The sequence below is a fragment of the Rana temporaria genome, chromosome 4 (assembly GCF_905171775.1).
Source record: "Rana temporaria chromosome 4, aRanTem1.1, whole genome shotgun sequence".
NCBI lineage: Eukaryota > Metazoa > Chordata > Amphibia > Anura > Ranidae > Rana > Rana temporaria.
This window is the reverse complement of record NC_053492.1, coordinates 52,014,913-52,036,951: the sequence shown is the minus strand read 5'-3', so window position 1 is coordinate 52,036,951 and position 22,039 is coordinate 52,014,913. Positions and strand designations below refer to the sequence as shown.

The 22,039-nt window shown below is 41.8% G+C and overlaps 1 protein-coding gene across 12 annotated transcripts in view; it reads right to left on the bottom strand.

The window, feature by feature from the left end:
* OTOF (otoferlin) overlaps window positions 1-22,039 on the bottom strand; it is a 465,027-nt gene that overhangs the window by 117,570 nt on the left and 325,418 nt on the right. For all 12 annotated transcript variants that reach the window (XM_040348386.1, XM_040348390.1, XM_040348393.1 and 9 more), the window contains exons 9-13: window positions 21,396-21,527; window positions 15,206-15,268; window positions 13,733-13,817; window positions 13,484-13,643; window positions 4,538-4,724 (exon numbers count right to left, since the gene is read on the bottom strand). In XM_040348386.1, the coding sequence (XP_040204320.1) occupies window positions 4,538-4,724; window positions 13,484-13,643; window positions 13,733-13,817; window positions 15,206-15,268; window positions 21,396-21,527 (627 nt within the window). The remainder of the gene's footprint in view (window positions 1-4,537; window positions 4,725-13,483; window positions 13,644-13,732; window positions 13,818-15,205; window positions 15,269-21,395; window positions 21,528-22,039) is intronic.

Below are 22,039 nucleotides of genomic sequence, written 5' to 3'. Positions count from 1 at the left end.
ACAGAAAAAAAAAAAAAAGAAACTGATTGGTTTCTGTGCACATCTGCACTAGATTTTGCACTCTCCAGTTTTAGTAAATCAATCCCATTGCCCCCTCATCGCCTGTCAAATGCCTCTGAAAAGTGATTTGAGCATTGATCACCTTTCAGAGGAGCGGCAGTTCTTGCCGCTAGTGTGAACAAAGCCTTAAAGGCATTTTATTACATTTGTATGCCTCTGAACACAGTACTATTTTAGCTAATGTGTCCATGCACATTGTGGCGTTTAGGTTCGTATCTCAGAGCAGCATTCCGGGGGGGGGGGGGGGGGCATAAAATTCCCCCAAAGCTGCATTCAGAGAGGGGCATACTGGCATAATTTACACACATATGTGCATAAACGCATGTATGTAGGCATATAAATTAACTTCAGTGGCCAGGGTAAATGAATATTATAGCTAACAGAATGGGTATGGCATACACTTCTAAACGCCTATAAACACTCATAATTATGCACAGAAATAAGCAAATTATACAAATGGATTTTTCTGCGAGCCACTAGTAGAAAGATCCAGTGTAAAAGTATTTTAATTCTCCCATGTGCACAAAGCCTTAATCTCACAGGGCTCATAGTTTATTGGGTCCAATGTATTTTGGAAATAAGTAGTGTATATGAAGATGTTAATGTGCTATACTACTATTAGGCCACCAGATGGCAATCCTGCCCTATAACCCCACCTCCGGTCTTGCTCCAGTCCTCCATAATTGATGCCAGCTTTTAAACTTGGACAAATTTAACTCTAGGTAGTTTCGGCTCGCTGACAGCGTAAAATATAATCATTAAATCCTCCCAGGAATACGGAGCCGTTTCATGAATTGCTAAAACGCTTCTTGTGCCGGAGTTAATTTATGGTAAAGACTTGAGGAGTAGGCTTGTTCCAGTGAAATATGCTTTATTAGTTGAATTAAAAACTGGTGGTAGGTTGTGACATTATTAAATTTGCGCTGTTTCCTGCCCTTAACTGCCAGCGCTGAGCCATAGGGATATAAAATAATTGCTTCTGTCAGGATCTGGGGGTTATTAAAGCTTTCAGTCTGTCTTAGTCTTCCTGTTCTCTGACATTAAGGGATGATAACTGCGAAATAGAGGAGATACATTCTGAGAATTGTACGCATTCCTCGAAAACTTTAACAAGCGAGAAGTTTGAGGTTGTTATGTTGAGCTGTTATTTGTACAGGTGTACTGCAGTCAAACGCCGGCATTTTTCAGATACAATTACTTAGAGGAGCAGCTTCAATCCTGAGTGCCTAGATCTTGGCATTCACTTTGCCCAGCTGGATGGCAGGCTAACTTAGGCCCATATTCACAAAGGACTTACGACGGCGTAACTCCACGTACGCCGCCGTAAGTCTGATTGTGCGCCGTCGTATCTATGCGCCTGATTCTTAGAATCAGTTACGCATGAATTTTGCCTAGATACGAGCGGCGTAAGTCTCCTATGCCGTCGTATCTTGGGGTGAATATTTACGCTGGCCACTAGGGGCGCTTCCGTATATTTCCGTGTTGAATATGCAAATGAGCTAGATACGCCGATTCACGAACGTACGTGCGCCCGGCGTATCAAGATACGTCGTTTACATAAGGCGTCTGACCGGCGTAAAGTTACCCCTCATAAAGCAGGGGTAAGTCATGTTAGGTATGGACGTCGGAAACGCCCGAACAGCGTCGTATTTTACGTCGTTTGCGTAAGTCGTCCGTGAATGAGGCTGGGCGTAGGTTACGTTCACGTCGACTAAGAATTAAGGGGGCGTAATTTTCTTTGAAAGTTCGACGTGATACTGAGCATGCACGCGCATGCGCCGTTCGTTAAGCGCGTCATTTACGTGGGGTCACGAATCATTTACATACAACACGCCCCCTACCAGCCTAGTTTGAATTAGGCGGGCTTACGCCGGCCCATTTACACTGCGCCGCCGTAACTTAGGGCGCAAGTTCTTTCTGAATACGGGACCTGCCGGTCTAAGTTACGGCGGCGTATCTGAGATACGCTACGCCCGCCTAAAGATAGGCGCTTCTTTGAGAATCTGGCCCTTAGTCTTTTAGCTCGCTGGTATCCATATTGTCTTAAAGTAGGCCTGGACTCAAGAAGATTTGTTATGCTGAAGATTTGCTATATATATATATGTAATACTGATGGTGTTCTGTACCATCTAGTTAGAATTTTATACCCTTCCTCTTGGTATCTGCTCGCTACTGAGGCCTTATGGTTAAATACCAGAATCCTGTCTCTCTGCTCTTGGGAGAATATCATCCCCAGGTCCCTCTCCCATGCTTGAAGGAATGTAAGTTCTTGTGTTTTTTCTAAATTAATTAGTGTTGCATAAAAATATGATAACGAGTGTCTCAGAGGGTTCCCTTTCAGGCATATCTGCTCAAATCTTGACAGTATTCTTACTTCTGTATATGTATTTGCCTTTGTTCGAATAAACACTTCTAATTGCATAATTCTGAGAAAATCTAGTTCTGGTGCTACCTCTCTTTTTGTCATTAGTCTGTTATCTCTTGAGAAATGCACAATCCTACTGATGCCCCTTTGTCGCAAAGCAACACATTTTCGATCTGTCAGCCCTGGCTAAAATGCCATGGTACCCAAAATCGGGGTCATCGGGCTCGGTATTTTGACATAGTCGTTTTTTTTTAAATCTTTTTAGTTATTCGTATAGTAGTGCCTATCGTCGGATGTTTCTTTATTTTCGGTGATATTTCCGCTTCCGGAGTCCAAACAAGGCCTTTCCAGAGGTATATCCACCATCGCCTGTTCCATCCTTATCCAAGGTTTCTTATTGAGCCCACACCACTCCACTACTCTAAGTGAGACGCTTTCTGATATTTTACCGGGTCCGGAAACCCAATCCCTCCCTCTCCTTTAGGTAGTGACAGAATAGATCTTCGTACTCTTACCCACGTGAATTTCAGAAACCTTGACCTAAGATCTCTTAAAAAAACTTGGGGGGATTTTTATTGGCAGGGGTCTCTATTAAGTACAGAAGTCTCGGTAGTACATTCATCTTTATGATATTTGTCCACCCGAACCATGTAAAGATTTCTTTATCCCATCTCAATAAATCTAATTTAATCCGTCTCATCAATGGTACATAATTAAGTTTAAACAATTTATTTACATTTTTCGACATTTAAGTCCCTAAATAGCTTATGTAGGTATCTGTCCAACCAAAGCATCATCAAAGCATCATCGAAGCCTCATCGAAGCACCTGTGTTAACAGGACTGTAAGCTAACCATTTTATTTAGTGACAGGAGCTTTGACTGGCATTCAGAGAGCTTTATGTACAAAATGGAAGGGGTATGGAAGGGGTATTCAGAGAGCTTTAACAAAGCCTGTCCGAAGCCTTGTTTTGAAGCAAGTATAAACTAGCCCTGAGTGTATCAAGGCACTCCTAGCTTTAGATCTGCAGTGTGAGATCATCTAAGGCACTGCTGCTTCCAACTGTCAACCTCAGTAGATATAGCATGAGATTTGGCAATGTCACTAATGTGCTGTTCACTGTTCTCCTTGCTGGAGGATTTCACATAAGGAAGCAAAGCCCTGCCTCTGCGAAAATACGAATCAATTCGAAACAACGGATATAAAAATATACAAAACGAATTCCGAAAATGAATCATATTAACATAACGATTATGATGAAACAAAGTGATTAACTTAGCTATTGAATCCGAAACTAAACACATTTGGAAGCAGAATAGGTATAAGTACTCCATGCTATGGTGAAAAAAACTATAATTAGTGTTAAAGCTTCTCCCTTCAAAGTAAAAACAATAATGGAGGGTGAATAATAAGGGGGTGCTAATTAGCGCCCCCTTATTGTTATACACCCTCCAAATTTGAAAGCAGGGATTGTGGGAGCCCCTCAAAGTGGGCACATGAAGTGTACAAAGCCAGAAACTCAGAGCAAGGATGGATGGAGCCCTTCATAATGGAGGTGTACAGACCTGAGATCTCAAAGAAAAGTTCACAAGAGAAAGGAACTATCAGAGGGTTTAACTCTTCAGCATCTACCAAATGATGACATATCAGTCTTCTTGGACTGGCCCTTTAAAAGGGAAGAATGGCCAATGCTTTTTTTGGCCATACTTTTCTACTGGGTCAAAGAAGTTAAATTCTTTCTGCATTTCTGTGACCCAGATTCAGTGGAGAACAGGCTAAAACCTTCTGTCAGCTGAAGTCACAGAGCCAGTTTGAGACTCTGGAAGAATCTTGATGCACCCAAATGTCTGGACCAGCCTCTCAGTGTGCTGCTGAGAGCCTGTGCCACCTGCTTCCACACTCTCCATAGCTGTTGCTCCAGTGAGCACTGGATTGGGGGGCAGAGTAGAGACTGACATCCACCAGCTCTCTGCAAACTGAGAGCTGAGCGATCAGCTGTGTTTGATTGCTCAATTCTCTGTCTTAGAGGCGGTGGGGGACAGATAGGTAGCTGAATATGTATGTTTTATTTTTTTTTCATTTCCCACACTTTACGTATTTTCATATCAATTACCTTTTGCCCGGCAAATGTGATTTGGACATAGGGATCCACCAAGTCCTTGTTTTCCCCGATAAGTGCCTTTTTAACGTTGGCCATGATACTAGTGTTCATCCTGGGTAGACCCTCAGCGCGGTAGATCTTAACGTAGAAGCGAGCCCACTGGCGCTCTGGAGGTACCCCATCTGGAAGCAGCAGGTTTCTGGAGAAAAAAAGTGTTAATCATTTTAATGAAGACCTACACAATGGTGAAGGTGGGAAATTTACATCAGCAGCTCCAAGGCTCTGTTCCAGATGTCAGCACTTTATGTTGACATCAAATCGTACAAGGAATGCATTGATTTTAATAAGTCAGATGACTCATAGACTGGAATTTTGCAGCACCACAAAGCAGACGGCTTCAGTAGTATTTTCTCTATATAAAATCTTTATAAAATCTATAATGTTCTGTGACACCAGTGTCTTGCCAATTAGTAGGAAGCATGAGCTTTGCTGATTGGGGAGCTCTAGCTCTGACTCAGATCTCTGCAGAAACACCACTGATTCCAAACAGAGTGCTAGCAGGGGACAATCTTTTTTTTTTACGCTTTAAATCCTTTTTATATATTTATCTCCTTTCTGCTTTCATGACAGCACTTCGCCCTTTTGACTTCTTTTTTTTTTTTATTGTGGTAATTAGAATATTTAATAACTCTTCCATAGGTGTGTGCAGCCTTTTGCATTAGGGTGTGCACCCCAAAGCTCAAACACATATGTGTGTGTATATGTACTAATGGTGTCAGTAGGGCAGTGGACAGTGTCAGTAGTTTTGTTTTTTATTCTTTTTTAAGATTTAAGTTTTAAATTTTTTTATTTGGTGAAATATCAGGGGGGAATATGCACCACACGGTGCGATTAGGGTGTGCCCAGGCACAACTGGCACACCCTGTGCGCACGCCTATGAACTCTTCATAGGTAGATTCACATAGAATGGTGCAAAGTTGCAGAGGCTTAGCTTAGCGTGTTTAGGCGTAGCCTAAAGCGGGCGGGCGTAAGGGCGCCTAATTCAAATGTGTCTAAGGGGGGCGTGTTTTATGTTAATGGGGCTTGACCTTAAGTTTTTGAAGTTTTTTTTAAACTGCGCATGCACCGGGCGCCTACATTTCCCAGTGTGCATTGCGGCTAAGTACGCCGCACGGGCCTATTGATTTTGACGTGGACGTAAACGACGTAAATCCCTATTCACAGACGACTTACGCAAACAACGTAAACATTTCGAATTTCGAAGCGGGAACGGCGGCCATACTTTAACATTACTATTCCATCTATTAGATAGAATAACTTTAGGCCTGATGTTGCCTTACGGAAACGGCGTAAATGTACTGCGGCGGCCGGGCGCACGTTCGTGAATCGGCGTATCTACTAATTTACATATTCTACGCCGCCCGCAATGGAAGCGCCACCTAGCGGCCAGCCTCAATATGGCAACCTAAGATAGGACGGCGCATCTTAGATATGTTTAAGCGTATCTCTGTTTGAGAATACACTTAAACATAAGTCGGCGTAGATTCTGAGTTAGGTCGGCTTATCTACTGATAAGCCAGCCTAACTTTTTCTGAATCTACCTATTCAGTGTCCAGCAATGGCTGCTGGATCCCCTAACCTGGATACATCTGGTACTGCTGAAAAGAACAGCTCACAGCAGTTGCAGGAAAGGAGCTGTGCATTCAGGGAAGTCTAAAGAACATTTATTAATGTTATATCCTGTCCATTTCATGTAAAATGTGAAGAAATGTATATAGAAAATTATGTAAGGAAATGTGCTAAACGTTGGAGGTCATTTTAGATATACTGTAATCCTAAAACAATGTAACAGCATATGGGAAGCATCTGCAATATTGTTTCTGGGATGATTTCTTTGAGAACGCCTACTAGAACCATTTTCTTGTCAGTTGTCAGTCTGATGGAATGTATGATCTGTATAAGTGCTGTATATGTACTTTCCAATATCTCCCCACATACGTTTTGTTGTCTCTTCACATCTACAAAACCTCTTCTATGAAAACCACTGGGACACTAAAACATCAATTAGCTTCAATAGCTTGTCACAGTGAAAATAATAAAAATATCAAACTAGCCCTGAATCAGTGGGAGCAGTCTCAGTGTTGCATCTCTACGATTAAGCCCAGTGGTGAAATGTGCCAATGGAGGAGGTCCCAGTGTTGTATCTTTATTATTAAGCCTAGGGGTTGGGTGAAACATGTCAGTGGAGGAGGTCCCATTGTCGTATCTCTACAATTAAGCCAGGTGTTGCGTGAAATGTGTCAGTGGAGGAGGTCTCAGTATTGTATCACTAAAGTAATTAGGCCATGTGTTGGGTGAAACAAGTCAGGGGAGGAGGTCCCAGTGTTGTACCCCTATGATTAAGTCTATCGTTGGTTAAAACATATCAATTTTGTTGGGTGACACATATCAGTGGAGGAGATCTCAGTGTTGTATCTCTATGATTAAGTTTGATGTTGGGTGAAATGTGTCAGTGGAGGAGATCCCAGTGTTCTACCTCTATGATTAAGTCTGATGTTGGGTAAAATGTGTTAATGGAGAAGGTCCCAGTGCTGTATCTCTATGATTAAGCCCATTGTTGGGTGAAACATGCCAGTGGAGGAGGTCCCTGTGTTGATTTGCTACAATTAAGCCTGCTTTTGGTCGAAACATGTCAATGGAAGGGGTTCCAGTGTTGTATTTTTATGAATAAGTCTGATGTTGGGTGAAACATGTCAGCCAAGGAGGTCCCAGTGCTGTATCTTCATGATTAAGCCCAGTGTTGGGTGAAACATGTAAGTGGAGGAGGTCCCTGTGTTGAATCTCTGCAGTTAAGCCCGCTGTTGGGTAAACATGTCAGTGGAGGAGGTCCTAGTAAAGTATCTCTATGCCTAAGCCCATTGTAAGTTGAAACATATTGGTGAAGATGTCCCAATGTTGTATCTCTATGATTAAGCCCACTGTTGGGTGGTATGCATCAGTGAGGAGGTCCCAGATGTGGATCCTTTTAATTGTGTCCTGGAATAAAATGCTACCATCATACATTATGATGTGCTGTTTTCCCTTGATGTGTTGGCAGTTTGGAGTAAGAACAAGCCCCTGTTGGCATCTACAACCAATCATCAGACGGAACGATTCCCTAATTAGGGCTTAGCAGTAATGGGAAAAGCCCCCACTGGTTTGCGATACACTGTTAGTGTAGCGCCAGCCTTATGGGGCGGACTGGGCTGAGAGGCAAATTAGTCTACCGCCCCCATAAAGCGAACGCAATGCTTCCGGTATGCAGGCGGTCGGCATTCTTCAACTGTAGGGGGGGGGGGCGCTGCTTCTAATTTTGACTGTCCTATCATTCTGGACCACAAACCTTCTCACCGTGCTATATGTTTTCTGGGGAACCGTTGGCATGGTTATATCTTCTTAGTCCTCACCATAAAATTATCAGAAATGTGTGCTTAAAGTAGAACTATAGGCAACACTTTGTGTTTTCATTTTGGATAGAGTGAGGGAGGGAGGGTTATAGCCCCTGTCAGTTTATTTATTACCATCCCTGTCCCATTGCAGAGATTTCCCTTCACTTCCTGCCCCATAGCCAAACAGGAAGTAAGAGGAAATCTATGCAAATTAGGGGAATTCATTGCCCCCCCAGGCCCTCAGAACTAGTGTTCCCACTCGAAAATTTTAGGCCGGGTTTTAAAAAGCTAGGGGCGTGGCCTTGACAGAAAGGGTGGGTCATATTTAAATTAGCGGGTGCACAAGTTTAGACAGGCCTAGGGCAGCACAAAACCTAAATACACCACTGACCCTAGGACAGAAAATGTGTGACTGGTCAGATCGCCAGAGAAAAACAAAAGAAAAAAAAGCCTAAAAAAAGAAATGCAGCCACTACATCTAAGATTTTTTTTTTTACATGTTTGATTTTGCATTTAGATTACAGTGATTGTTTTATTTGTATTATAATGCTTTAACCAGTATTTATTCTAGCATATCCTCTTAACTCCATGTCTGTCACAGTCTACACGAAGCTTAGCTGTTTACTCCATCCAGAATTCAAAGCTGTCATTTTGTCCTCTGGCAGAATCCCGTGAGACGGTGAGAGCTGAGGGGGCTCCCCGATGTACAAGATGGCTTTGAAGCCTTTCTGATCAGCACATCGGGTCCCCCTCTTCGTGTTACATAAAGATGAAGAGGATTGAGAAGCGTAAGGAGGGCAGGATTTACATCTTCTACATACCTAACGACTCTTCTATTGGAAGCATGGGATGGGATCATACAATTCCATTTCAAATGTTATATAAAGCAGGATAAACCAGGCCTAAAGGGTGTTCTTATAGGAAATAAACTATTTCAGGTGAAATTAAACCTGGGATTTCTACTTCCTCTAAGTGAAGCGGTTGCATTGGCCTGCAGAAAAAACAAGGTTTCCCCTTTCAGCTACACTTTTATCTTTTTATGTTAGTGAGGTGACTGTAATGAAACATTGACATTAAACAAAACGATCGGGTAATTCAATCAGTTTAACATTTCTGTGCGGTAAGCGATGGACTTAATGAGGGCTGGGGGCTGGTGATAATGAAGTGACAGATACGCCGGATTTAATGAGGTATGCCATGCAGTGGCCTCATTTCATGTAGTGCATGTGACTTACAGCTGAAGGAGGGAGACTACGTCTATAACACAAGATAATGACAGATAAGACATTAGATGGATGTAAAGGAAGCCGTACTCTCATTCCAGCTTCCTAATTAACCTTTAGGCATAGCTCCCTACTGTCCCTCATTGAAAGGGACTGTTCTTCTGCCAAACCCCTCCGTCCCTCTTTCCTCCCCAATTCTCCTTCTATTTTGGTCTGACCTATAGACCTCTGGAAAAATATTTTTACCTATCAAGTCTTTTATTGCCTTAATCTTCTCATGCAACCTCTAATTATTGCAATTATTATTTTAAAAAGCCAGTATAAGGGAAAGTAGTCAACCTCCCTGGCGGTATGATTCTGTCTGGAATTACGTACCAAAAGCGGTACAATTATTTTGCAAGGAAATTTGGCGTTTTATACTGTAGGCCTGCAATTCTTAGGAATAACTCATTTAAATCTGACCAAACAAGAGTCTAGTAGGCATCCCGGGTATGAATTTGTTTTAAAAACAAAATTATAAATTATAATATAATAAATAATTATAAATAATTATAACAAATAATAATATAATTATAATAAAAATTATTCAATAATGTAATCAACTCAAAATCACTGAAATTTGCTCAGTCGCAGAATTGTCGCTGTCATTACTTTTATTTTTTTATGATGAATTTCCCCACAAATCCTTATCGCACAATTCTGCAAGTGATTATAATTTATTATCGCTGTTTTCTAGCGGCTCTAAAACCATTTTTGACATAAAGGGATACTTTTGGTTGCTATGGACAATCTACAGTTTTCAGGCAGAAAGAACAGTTTTTATTATATAAAAGTACATGTAGGGCACTGGGCAGACCACTAGGGACAAGGGGGGTGTGTATTTTTTACATATAGTACTGTAATCTATAAGATTACAGTATACTGTATGTAATATGTTTGTTTACTTTTTTGAATTTGGCGCCGTTCTTCGCCCCCGTGCGTCGTAATGTCGCAGGGAAAGGAGATCGGCGGCACACGGGGACACTGTGAATCGAGCGAGGTCCCGCTTGCTCACACAGCGGGGATGCATCGCAGGATCCAGGGACAAGGTGAGTAACTTGTCTGAGGATTCAGCGAGCAGGTAAGCCGCACCGCTGCACGCTCTGCACATCTACCCCGAGCTTGACTCGGGGATACCGATCTTGGCATAGAAAAACAACCCTGAGTCACGCTCGGGGATACCGCTAAGCAGGTTAAAGTAGAACTAAAGGCAAAACTTTTTTTTTCCGTTTTGTATAGACCAAGGGTGTCAAACTCAATTTTATCGTGGGCCGCATCAGCATTTATTGCCCTCAAAAGGGACGGTTTTATTTGTAAGATTAGATGTCCAGCACATACCTCCCAACTTTCTGAGATGGGAATGAGGGACACCTATCAGCAAAAGCATGCAGGCATAGGACACACCCCTTGCCACGCCCCCTTAAAGGAGAATTGTACAAAAAAATAAGATTGGTTAAACCCACAAGTGCTTTTTTTACCACTACTATTTCTTTATATTGTCTTTTGGAATTTACAAATGCAGCAATTTAGAAATCAGATGAAAGTTTAGTGCTGGGAAACACTTTTTGATAGATAAAAAGTGCATTTTATATACATCTATATAGATCAGACCAAAATGAGGGACAAATGAGGAGAATGAGGGACAGAGGAACATTGCTCCAAATCAGGGACAGTCCCTCGAAATCAGGGACAGTTGGGAGGTATGGTCCAGCACATTCCCTCCCCTTACATTGGATGTCAAGAGCCACCCCACCATCAGAAGTTGGGTCCCCCACCCTCCCTTACATCACAGTGCACCCCCCTTACCTTATGCTGCTGCTGGGAAGAAGCTGGCTGCATTGCTTGAAAGCAGAAATGAAGGGTCTGGAGGAGGACCAGAGGAGGGCTGGAGATCTATGCAGATGAGGTGCGAGGGCCACATGAAATGGCCTGGAGGGCCGGAAACGACCAATGGGCCTTGTGTTTGACACCTGTGGTATAGAGGGATCCTACAGGTATGGTATATGCATAGTTACATTGGTCCAAGCTTGACCAATGTAATCGTGTTAAAATGTCCATACCTGGATTTCCTCTTTAAATAGTTTTAGAGGGTCACAAGTCAACTTTGTTAGCAGCGGCTTGCCTTTTCCAACCTCAAAGATAAGTCCTGAGTTGAGTTATAGGGGTCTGATAATGTTGAGATATGTATATATATATATATATATATATATATATACACACAGTAGAACCTCGGCTTGCAAGCAAGTGGTTAACGAGTGCTTCGCAATACGAGCATTGTATTTTTTTAAATCGTAACTCGGTTTGCGAGTGTTATCTCGCAAAACAAGCAGGATGCAGGCCAAAGCGGTGTGCAGTACCACGTTTGGCCTGAGGTGGCGCCAGAGCCGAGTGGAGCCATTCAGAAATGCACAGAAAGGCCCGAGGACAGCTCGGCTGACCTTGGCAAACCTCGGGAACTGAGTCTTTCCGAGGTTTGCCGAGGTCAGCCGAGTGTTCTTCTTGAACTTTTCGGCCATTTCCGAGGCACTCCGGTGCTCCCCCAGCTCTGGCTGCATGCAGTATTGCATGCCATTGAAGTCAATGCAGAACAAATTATTTTCGTTTCTATAGACTTTAATGGGGAAACTCGCATTGATATACGAGTACTTTGGATTACGAGCATTCTCCTGGAATGGATTATACTCTAAATCCGAGGTTCCACTGTATATATATATATATATATATATATATATATATATATATATATATATATATATATATATATATATACACACAGAGAGAGAGAGAGACTATCACTTTAAGAATTTGTAATGCACTTGTTTTTCTCTTTTTAGACACAAAGGGCCAGATCCACATACCCTGGCGCATATTTTCGTCGGGCGTAGCGTATCTCTAATACACTACGCCGCCCTAACTTACATTTTTTTTTGTATCCTCAAAGAATGCGCGCCATAAGTTATGGCGGCCTAGTGTAAATTTGGCGGCGTAAGGGCGTGCAATTCAAATGGATGTGATGGGGGCGTGTTTTATGTAAATACGTCTTGACCCGATGTAAATGACGTTTTTTTTCAACTGCGCATGTGCCGTCTGTGGGGGTATCCCAATGCGCATGCTCGAAATTAAACCGGAACAAGCCAATGTTTACGACGGTGACGTCATTCTACGCAAATCCCTATTCGCGAAGGACTTACGCAAACTACATAACATTTTCAAAATTTGACGCGGGAACGACGGCCATACTTAACATAGGATATGCCTCATATAGCAGGGGTAACTACACGCCGGAAAAAGCCGAACGTAAACGACGTAAAAAAATGCGCCGGCCAGACGTACGTTCGTGGATCGCCGTATCTAGCTAATTTGCATACTCAACGCGGAATTCGACGGAAACGCCACCTAGCGGCCAGCGTAAATATGCACCTACGATCCGACGGCGTACTAAGACGTACGCCTGTCGGATCGATCCCTCATTCAGTCATATCTTGTTTTGTGGATACAAAACAAAGATACGACGCTGGAACTTTGAAATTACGCGGCGTATCAATAGATACGCCGGCGTAATTCGTTTGTGGATATGGCCCAGAGTTTTCAGTCTATGATAACCTTCACCGCCAGATAAGAAGCAACAGTTTACTCCCTTTTTGCTCTGAGAATGGACTGTCTTATGTAACTAGTTTGATCCAGAAATGTCATGAAGGCGTCCGTGTTTCTTTCAGTTTCTGTCGGTCACATAATGTATACACCCATTTAACTGTTCCCTTGCTGCGAAGAAGACATGAATGCTGATTTGGACTAACCATACGGTCACACCTAGATTACAGCCTAAAACAAACCTAGACCTTATGTATATTCATAAGTAGAAAATTGTGTAGCCTGTAGATGTATCCTCAGAAACACTTTCACTTTACTCGCTTATAGTAGTCGAGAACTGTGTTGTATTTCTCAACTGAAGTGAAATAAAATTCACCTATTTGGATCTACTATCTCATCCGAATGGTCTTGTTTGGATACTCTCTAACCTGATTTAACAGTTTCAACTCCAAAGCTATCTCATTATCCAACCCTGTGGTGCCCCTATTGGGCCTGAATTCCATTTTTAAAAAGTTAAGAAGGTTCCTTTCATGGCTTATTTAGCCTAAAACAGCTGACACCATGAAATGTGTTGCAGAAGTCCCATAGTGCCACACAGAAACCTCAAATGAAAAATTAAGCCAGCAAAATAGGGAAAATAGAGGGATGCAGCCAAGTACAAGGGCTGAGACACTCACCCTTCAATGTCATCATCATCAGTCTCGTTAGCTTTGTGAGGTGTCTTTATATTGTCCCCTTTTCCAACGACGGCAACGTCACATTTCAGGTAACCTTTAACCCCCGCTGTGATGTCATCAGGGTCAGAAAGAATGGCCCATTTGTGATAGAATTGGTGTTCTAGAATGACGATGCAAGAGATGAAAGTTAAACATGGATTTAAAAAGTTTAATTTAAATATAATTAGGCACCAGCCTACAAAGACGTACCAGGTTGTGTATAGACCGTCCCCACATCCAGCTTGAAGGATCCGACCAATGTGCCACTGCGCAGGAGATTCTTGGAGTGGATGACCTATGGGAAAGCACAAAGCCCCATATACAGTAAGTTATAACAAATATTGTTCACAAACCAAGTTTTTACTTTATTTTTTCACTCTCCGTTTACCAATAAACAAAAGGGAGTTGCAGCTTTAAGGTTGGCCTAATACTTATGTGTTGAGATAATGCAACTTCAACACGCCTTTGATACATACCCCAACACATGTGCATTGTAGCGTAACAAACCACACAGAGGGGAACCAGATGTGATACACTGCATAAAAAAAAAAGTTTTCTTTGCATTGTTGTGCGTTGGCAGCCCATTTAAAATGAATAAGTTACCGGTATATTAAATATCGCACAATTAATACTGCAACACACCAGACCGGTGTGAAGGAGCTTTAAGGGGCCAGCTAATTCTGCCTGACAATAAGTGATGGGAAATCTCCCCAATAGGGACACAGGTTGTAGAAAACTTTCTTTATCCAAAACCAAATAGAAACGTTTTGGCTAGCGTTGGGATCACAATCTCAGCAGGTGCTTACTGCCAGTCAATATTCCCAGGACCAAAGGGAATATTTTATTCGACTTGTACTATCTTAACTGAAAATTTTCGCCACTATATAGGAAAATAAGTGACATCACAGACAGGTAAATTGGGCTGATGCTGATGTCATTTCACCTAAGGCCGCGTACACACGGTCGGTCCAAACCGATGAAAAACGGCCCGAAGTCCGAACGGCCAGTTTCATCGGTCCAAACCGACCGTGTGTACGGCCCATCGGTCTGTTGTCCTTCGGACAAAAATTTGAGAACTTGCTTTAAAATCGAACCAATGGACGGCTGACCATCGGTCAAAACCGATGGTTAGTACACAAAAGCATCGGTTCAAAACCCACGCATGCTCAGAATCAAGTCGACACATGCTTGGAAGCATTGAACTTTGTTTTTTCAGCACGTCGTGTGTTTTACGTCACCGCGTTCTGACCCGATCGGTTTTTGAACTGATGGTGTGTATGCACATCAGACCATCGGCCTGTCGGACCATTCTCATCGGATGGATCGACCGTGTGTACGCGGCCTCACTCTAGTCTGGAATTTTTCGAAACTGTTGGCGCTATATAAATCGTGTATAATACTAATAATACAAATTTTATCTGTGAACTGATATGATAAATAACAGACATAAAACCTTTTTTTTCATGTTTTTCTTCTCAAACTAAGCCACCATACTCATTATTGGATGCATAAATATCGCTCTGTGTTCTTGGTGAACACTGAGAAATAAAATCAATATTCCCTGGAGCCTCGAATGAAGCCAACTGAGGTTGTAAAATGTGTTTGTGCTGATGGCTGAAGTGATCGCTCACCACACTGCTCAGTGTTTTATGTCGATAGGGAACGGCAAACATTGTTACTTACTGACAGTTTGATAATTTTGTCAAACATCACATCCGGAGGCACGTGGAAATCAAAGACGAAGTACTATGGGAAGGAGGAGAGACATTGATTATAAGAGACAGAATTCAGATAACAGAATGCAGAGAGACACGTATTTAAACCCTAACAATTAATGTATCTTATGGGTTTACTTGTGATCTGTTAAATATGCCATTAAATATATATAGCACCCTCTAGCTCAGGTAGGTGCTAGAGATAGTTTTTTTTGAGTGCAGGTAAATTTAGGCTTAGAATAGGCTGGTGACTCACAGCTAGTTTAATCTTTCGGTTATCTCCCTTCTGCTTCTAGAAGAAAGGTGGGAAAGAGAGATGGAGTTGTCTAGGGTGTTCTAAGATGCCCCGACCAATCCCCAACCTGGATTGGCAGGCCTCCTTAAATACCTAGAGTCACAAAAGTAGGGTACCCGACTTCTAATGTAAAAACTGTTGCTGCTAGCCCAATACGATTAGAAAAAAGGGGAAAGGAGACTCCCAGGGGCTTAAGCGCATCCGAAAAAATTGTAGACTCTTGAATAAAGTTTTTATAATAGTATTTATTAATAAATATCAAAAATTGTTGTACATAAAAGGATGAGGAAAAATGGATCCAATAAATACAGGGATAACATTAAGAGGTCTGTTATGCAATTGATATATGATGTTCACATATACATGTGGATCCGTATGTGGCAGCCAAATGGTTAATTGCATATGGTCATTGTGAGATATAGATATGTATATGTGAAAATCATATATCAATTAATGATATTATTAAATACATTTATAAAAACTTTATTCAAGAGTCTACAATTTTTTTCAGCTGCGCATAAGCCCCTGGGAGTCTCCTTTCCCCTTTGTTTTTCAAATACCTAGAGTCAGCCCAGCTGGGGAGGAGTTGTTCGGGTGGAAGAACTGGAGATGGAGTGTTGGGATATCTGGGCCTTTGAGGAAGCTCCCCAGTCTGGGGGGGATGACCCTGGGCCAGGGACTTGGAGCTGTACAGGAACCCCACACAAACCAAGGGGTGTCCTGAACAGGAGCAGAAGAGGCCATCGGGAAATACTTTCAGGCAAGTCTTCAGGAGGGATCCACCAGGTGTCAGCGAGTGGCAGGCACATTCAGGAGAGCTAGGAGCGGCATGCCGGAGTGGACTGGGAGTGTGCAGTCTGAGATGGATGGCAGGAGAGAGTGTGATATTACTGGCAGTAAAGTTGGGCCACTGCAGCCGAGAGGGCTGACTGGGATCAGAAGTCCACCAAAGAGGGCAGGTAGCACCAGAACTTTTTGTTTTCTACACTATAGATCAATTGATCAACTTGGCCGATAGCAGAAACCACTGTGTTCTCCCGCTGGGGATGGCTCTTCACGCTCCCCACTGGGAGAACACAATAGCTCTACGGGGGAGATTCCCCCATCAACACTATCTGTGTTGATGAAGGAATCAAGCAATTTTGTTTTCTGCGGAAAAAAAAATCGCTCCATCTATGGCCGGCATTACAGCGGTGGTAAGAATGCTACCCTTAAAGAGAGCTAAAAAGACTAGTAGTGTCATGCTTCGGGCTCTGCCTAGTGGTGTTGGCCTTGAACTAAGTAACAACCACCATCAAATGGAAGGTCATTCAGCTACAGCTGAAGGAATCCAAAGGAACTCTAGGGTTCCCCTGGAACCCTGGTTAAGAATGGCTGCTCTAGAGATAAACTTATGCAGCTATGCTATATAGATAAACTTATGCAGCATATTATAGTTTAGTAACATTGGAAGTAGAGATAGTCCCGAACACCATTAACGTCAAGCTGCAGAGCGGAACTTTATTCATGTGGTCTGGAGCTGTTCCAAAGTACGACCATTCCAACCTGACATTTCAAGCCTCTCTCATTTCTCATTTCTCTTGGATTTATATCAGCAACTCCACTCCATGGTTATTAGGTATAATAAATGATTTGGAAATAGATAGTGCTTGTAAATTCTTCTCCCATCTCTTCTTCTATGCCTAAAAAACTATTAAGCTGGCCGTACAGATGATTTTTGTTGGAATGTTATTGAAAAATTGTTCATCAGAATGCTTTTTTCTTGCCATCATAGAGTCAACAACTTTTGCCCAAAAGTCCTTAATGTTCCATTCAAACCTGATACTTGAATGATATCCCATTTATTTGAATGGACATTACAATATAAAGTATATCATTTTCCCACATTCACAGTTAAAAATTCTTCCATTGAGAGAAATAGACATCCTGCATCTTCAGATTTTCTCATTGCTAGGCTTGAAAACCAACTTTGATTTGACCCCACTAGGAAAATCGAACAAATGTCCTAAAAATTATTATTTTCAAACAAAAGTTTACCTGTGCATGGCCAGCTCTAACAGTAAGCTAAAAAAAAACTAAACCACTCAATGAGAAAGAAGGATAAACTAGCCCTTATAAAAGTATATGGTGGCTTATGAGGTCAGAGGTTGCCCACAAAAGTTTTGAAACATATGGTTCTGTTTCAGGGTTCATGCACACTGGGCTTAAAAGAAAAAAAAAACACTAGTTCTTTTGGCAGAAAAAACACTCATATAGACCGTTTTTTGTACAGGCGATTAGGAACATTTAGCGTTTCTTTAAGCCAATGTGCCTGAACCCTCATGGAAGCCTCAAAATTCTCAAGAAGACCTACCAGATGAATTCAGTGGAAAAAATATGACTTTATGATATGACTTTACTGACTAAATCATAACAACCAAAAACAACAAAAGTTTTACTTTAGTTTAGTATATGTAATAGTGTATCTAAACCCAAAAGCACAAAAAATAATATATTGCAGTTTACCAATCCATAGATGTGGTGGCTGCATTTAATTTCCATTTTCATTTTTTTCCCCCATCATATTAAACTAATTATCCTTCTAGCAGGGCCTGTGTTCTTTCAAAATAGCCAACTCGTCAGAAACTCTGTGTCTAACGACTTAACTTCCGTTTTTTTATCCATCAGTAATTTAATATTTTGACAAATTGCTGTTTGGACACAACACCGGCAACCGAATAGAGTAGGGTGCATGATATTATGAGCAGGGATTGTTACTTCTCTCCGATACTAGCCAACAAAAATGCTTCCTCCTAGGCGGTGACAACTTTGTCTTTGTTAGCCACTGTGCTGTAAAAACAGCAAAATCTTCCTGTACCGGACTCTATTCGGTTGTCGGTGTTGTGTCCAAACAGCAATTCGTCAAAAATCTCCAAATACTGATGGTTTGAAGAAACCGGAAGAAACGTAGTTGGAGTTTCAGACGAGTTGGCTAATTTGACAGAACATCAGGACTAAAGAGAGGGAAGGGGGCTGGAGGGACAGCTGCCCTGGGCACATTGTCTTTAGAAGTTAAGGGTGGGCAGTGCTGCAAAGCAGCAACACACAGAGTAGATTCAACCAAGCCCGCCTTTACCACTTCCATTCTTTACTGACCCACCCTGTTGCCTGGGGACTGCCCTACCTCAGAGGAGCCCAAGCAGAGGAGCAATGATATTTCTGGTGGTGAGGTCCATTGTTTGCACCAGTGGTAGACAAAGGGTGGTGTGGGGGTGCAGTCCACATTGGGTGTTGGCTAGCTGACTGCCCAACATTTATCTCTGTTGAAACTTGCAACTGCCAGACAGGCAGAAGCAGCACAGTTATGTTAGTATCATAAATCCCAAGTGCAAAAGACAATCGGAGTACCCGAGGGGGGGGGGGGAGTGGGCACAGTTTGGCATCTTCAACCTGGGCAGTAGATGACTTTGTCCTGGCAATGCCAGTAACATTCTTCCTGTTCTTGGGTGATTTTTTTGTTCTTGGGTTTAGGTACACTTTAGAGGGTTTAAAGCAACTTTCAGCTGCTGAATGAATCATTTACTAACTATGCAGCTTCTGTATCTTTTAATCCTTGTCTATATTCCAGTTCAAGCTGGTGCCATGATTGCTGTCCCAGGTTTCTTATTTCAGGGTGGCTCCTTTCTCTTGAAGCATCCAATGGAGACACCCTTGCATGTAGGGACTAGAGTTTTGTCTTCCTACACTCTGTGCATCAAGTCTACAACACTAGGATGGCAAGGCACTCTCCTGTTCTTCTCTTCTCCTCCTTCCTCTCAGCTAACAGACTAAATGGAGACTGCACTATCCACTGTCAATGCTTTTCTCTGAAGGCTTTTTTTTTTACGTCACAATGTAGAGAATACGATTTCCTATCACCTGTGCCCAGTCTTGCCACACAGAGTTAATCCAGCTCTGAGCAATCCTCTTTTTATTGTTCAGGGAAATAAAACAGACTTCCAGATAAAAACCAAAGTCCTTGCTTGAGTGACAGGTTATTTACATATGTCGTGCACTGCTTGCAGACATACACAGCTTCTGTAAATAGTGCTCAATTCACATCCCCCTCCCCTCTTCCCTCCAGCTCTTTGTATATTCTGATGGCTGTTGCATTTTCTCATGGCACTGAACTGTGACTCACCCCATATTTTGAAAACATTTAATCAAAACACAGGGGAGGGGATGTGAATTGTGCACTTTTTTTCAGAAGCAAGGACTTTGGTTTTTATCTGGAAGTCTGCTGTTGTATTTCACTGAACAAAAAAAGAGGATTGCTCAGAGCTGGATTAACTCTGTGTGTCAAGACTGGGCACAGATGATAGGAAATTGTATACTGTACATTGTGACATAAAAAAAAAAAATGTGGGGTTTACATCCACTTTAACTAACAGCTTACTGGAGAAAGTTTATTCTTTTATGCTTAATGTGTTCAACCTACAAACACAGAGAGTTATCACTACTTTAACCACTTGCCGACCTCCTCATGTAGATATACGTCAGCAGAATGGCACAGACAGGCACATCAACATACCTGTACGTGCTCTGCTTGACGTGGGTGGGGGGGTCCGATCGGGACCCCCCCCCCCGCTACATGCGGCGGTCGGTAAGCCTCGGGGAGCGATCCGGGACGACGGCACGGCTATTTGTTTATAGCCGCTCCGTCGCGATCGCTCCCCGGAGCTGAAGAACGGGGAGAGCCGTGTGTAAACACGGCTTCCCCGTGCTTCACTATGGCGGCGCATCGATCGAGTGATCCCTTTTATTAGGGAGACTCGATCGATGATGTCAGTCCTACAGCCACACCCCCCTACAGTAGTAAACACACACTAAGTGAACACTAAATGTTACAGCGCCCCCTGTGTTTAACTCCCAAACTGCAACTGTCATTTTCACAATAAACGATGCAATTTAAATGCATTTTTTGCTGTGAAAATGACAATGGTCCCAAAAATGTGTCAAAATTGTCCGAAGTGTCCGCCATAATGTCGCAGTCACGAAAAAAATCGCTGATCGCCGCCATTAGTAGTAAAAAAATAAAATAAAAATGCAATAAAACTATCCCCTATTTTGTAAACGCTATAAATTTTGCGCAAACCAACCGATAAACGATTATTGCGATTTTTTTTTACCAAAAATAGGTAGAAGAATACGTATCGGCCTAAACTGAGGGAAATTTTTTTTTATATATGTTTTTGGGGGATATTTATTATAGCAAAAAGTAAAAAATATTGAATTTTTTTCAAAATTGTCGCTCTATTTTTGTTTATAGCGCAAAAAATAAAAACCGCAGAGGTCATCAAATACCACCAAAAGAAAGCTCTATTTGTGGGGAAAAAAGGACGCCAATTTTGTTTGGGAGCCACGTCGCACGACCGCGCAATTGTCTGTTAAAGCGACACAGTCCCGAACTGTAAAAACCCCTTGGGTCTTTAGGCAGCATATTGGTCCGGGGCTTAAGTGGTTAAGGACCAGTCTTGTGGAAAATTGCTTTCTCTCACATAGGGGCCTAGGGAGTTACATTATCCATGTTACCTAATATATGTTCTAATTTTAAAACCTGTAAACATCTAAGGCTACTTTGCATATCTTGAAGGTAGGAACACTCTGTATTCTGATGTAATGTTAGTACGTTTTTTTTTTTTAATATGCGTTGCAAACACAAAGCAAATAAAGAAAAAGACGATAGTGTAATAAAGCAATTACTAGTTTGAATAACATTCCTCCAGTGTATACTGTCAGCCCGGCTGTAATCAAGCTAGCTATTTATAAGATTTCTTTCCTGGAAGATCTCTCTTTATCACAATCCTTGAAAGCCGATAATGGTCTGCGGTTTAAAAGTACTTACCTCATTATAGTACGGGCAGTTGGTGGACTCTTTCATGGAGGTGTATTTCTTCTCATCTCCAACCTCAACACAAACCACGGGATCCATGTTTAATCCCACCAGCTGCCGAGCCTCGATCACTGTAATACTAACCTGCAGGAGAGGAAGGTCAGAAAATTAACCCTTTCATGACTAAGCCTATTTCTGACATTTGGTGTTTACAAGTTAAAATCCGTATTTTTTGCTATAAAATTTACTTAGAATCCCCAAACATTATATATATATATATATATATATATATATATATATATATATATATATATATATATATATATATATATTTTTAGCAGAGAATCTAGAAAATAAAATGGCGATTGTTGCAATATTTTATGTCACACGGTATTTGTGCAGCGGTCTTTTAAACGCAACTTTTTGGGAAAAGGGCACTTTCATGATTTAAAAAAAATAAAAGAAGTAAAGTTAGCCAAATTTTTTGGTATAGTGAAAGATGATGTTACGCCGAGTAAATAGATACCAAACATGTCACGCTTTATAAATGCATGCACTCGTGGAATGGCGACAAACTACGGTACCTAAAAATCTCCATAGACGACGCTTTAATTATTTTTTTACGGTTACCAGGTTAGAGTTACAGAGGAGGTCTA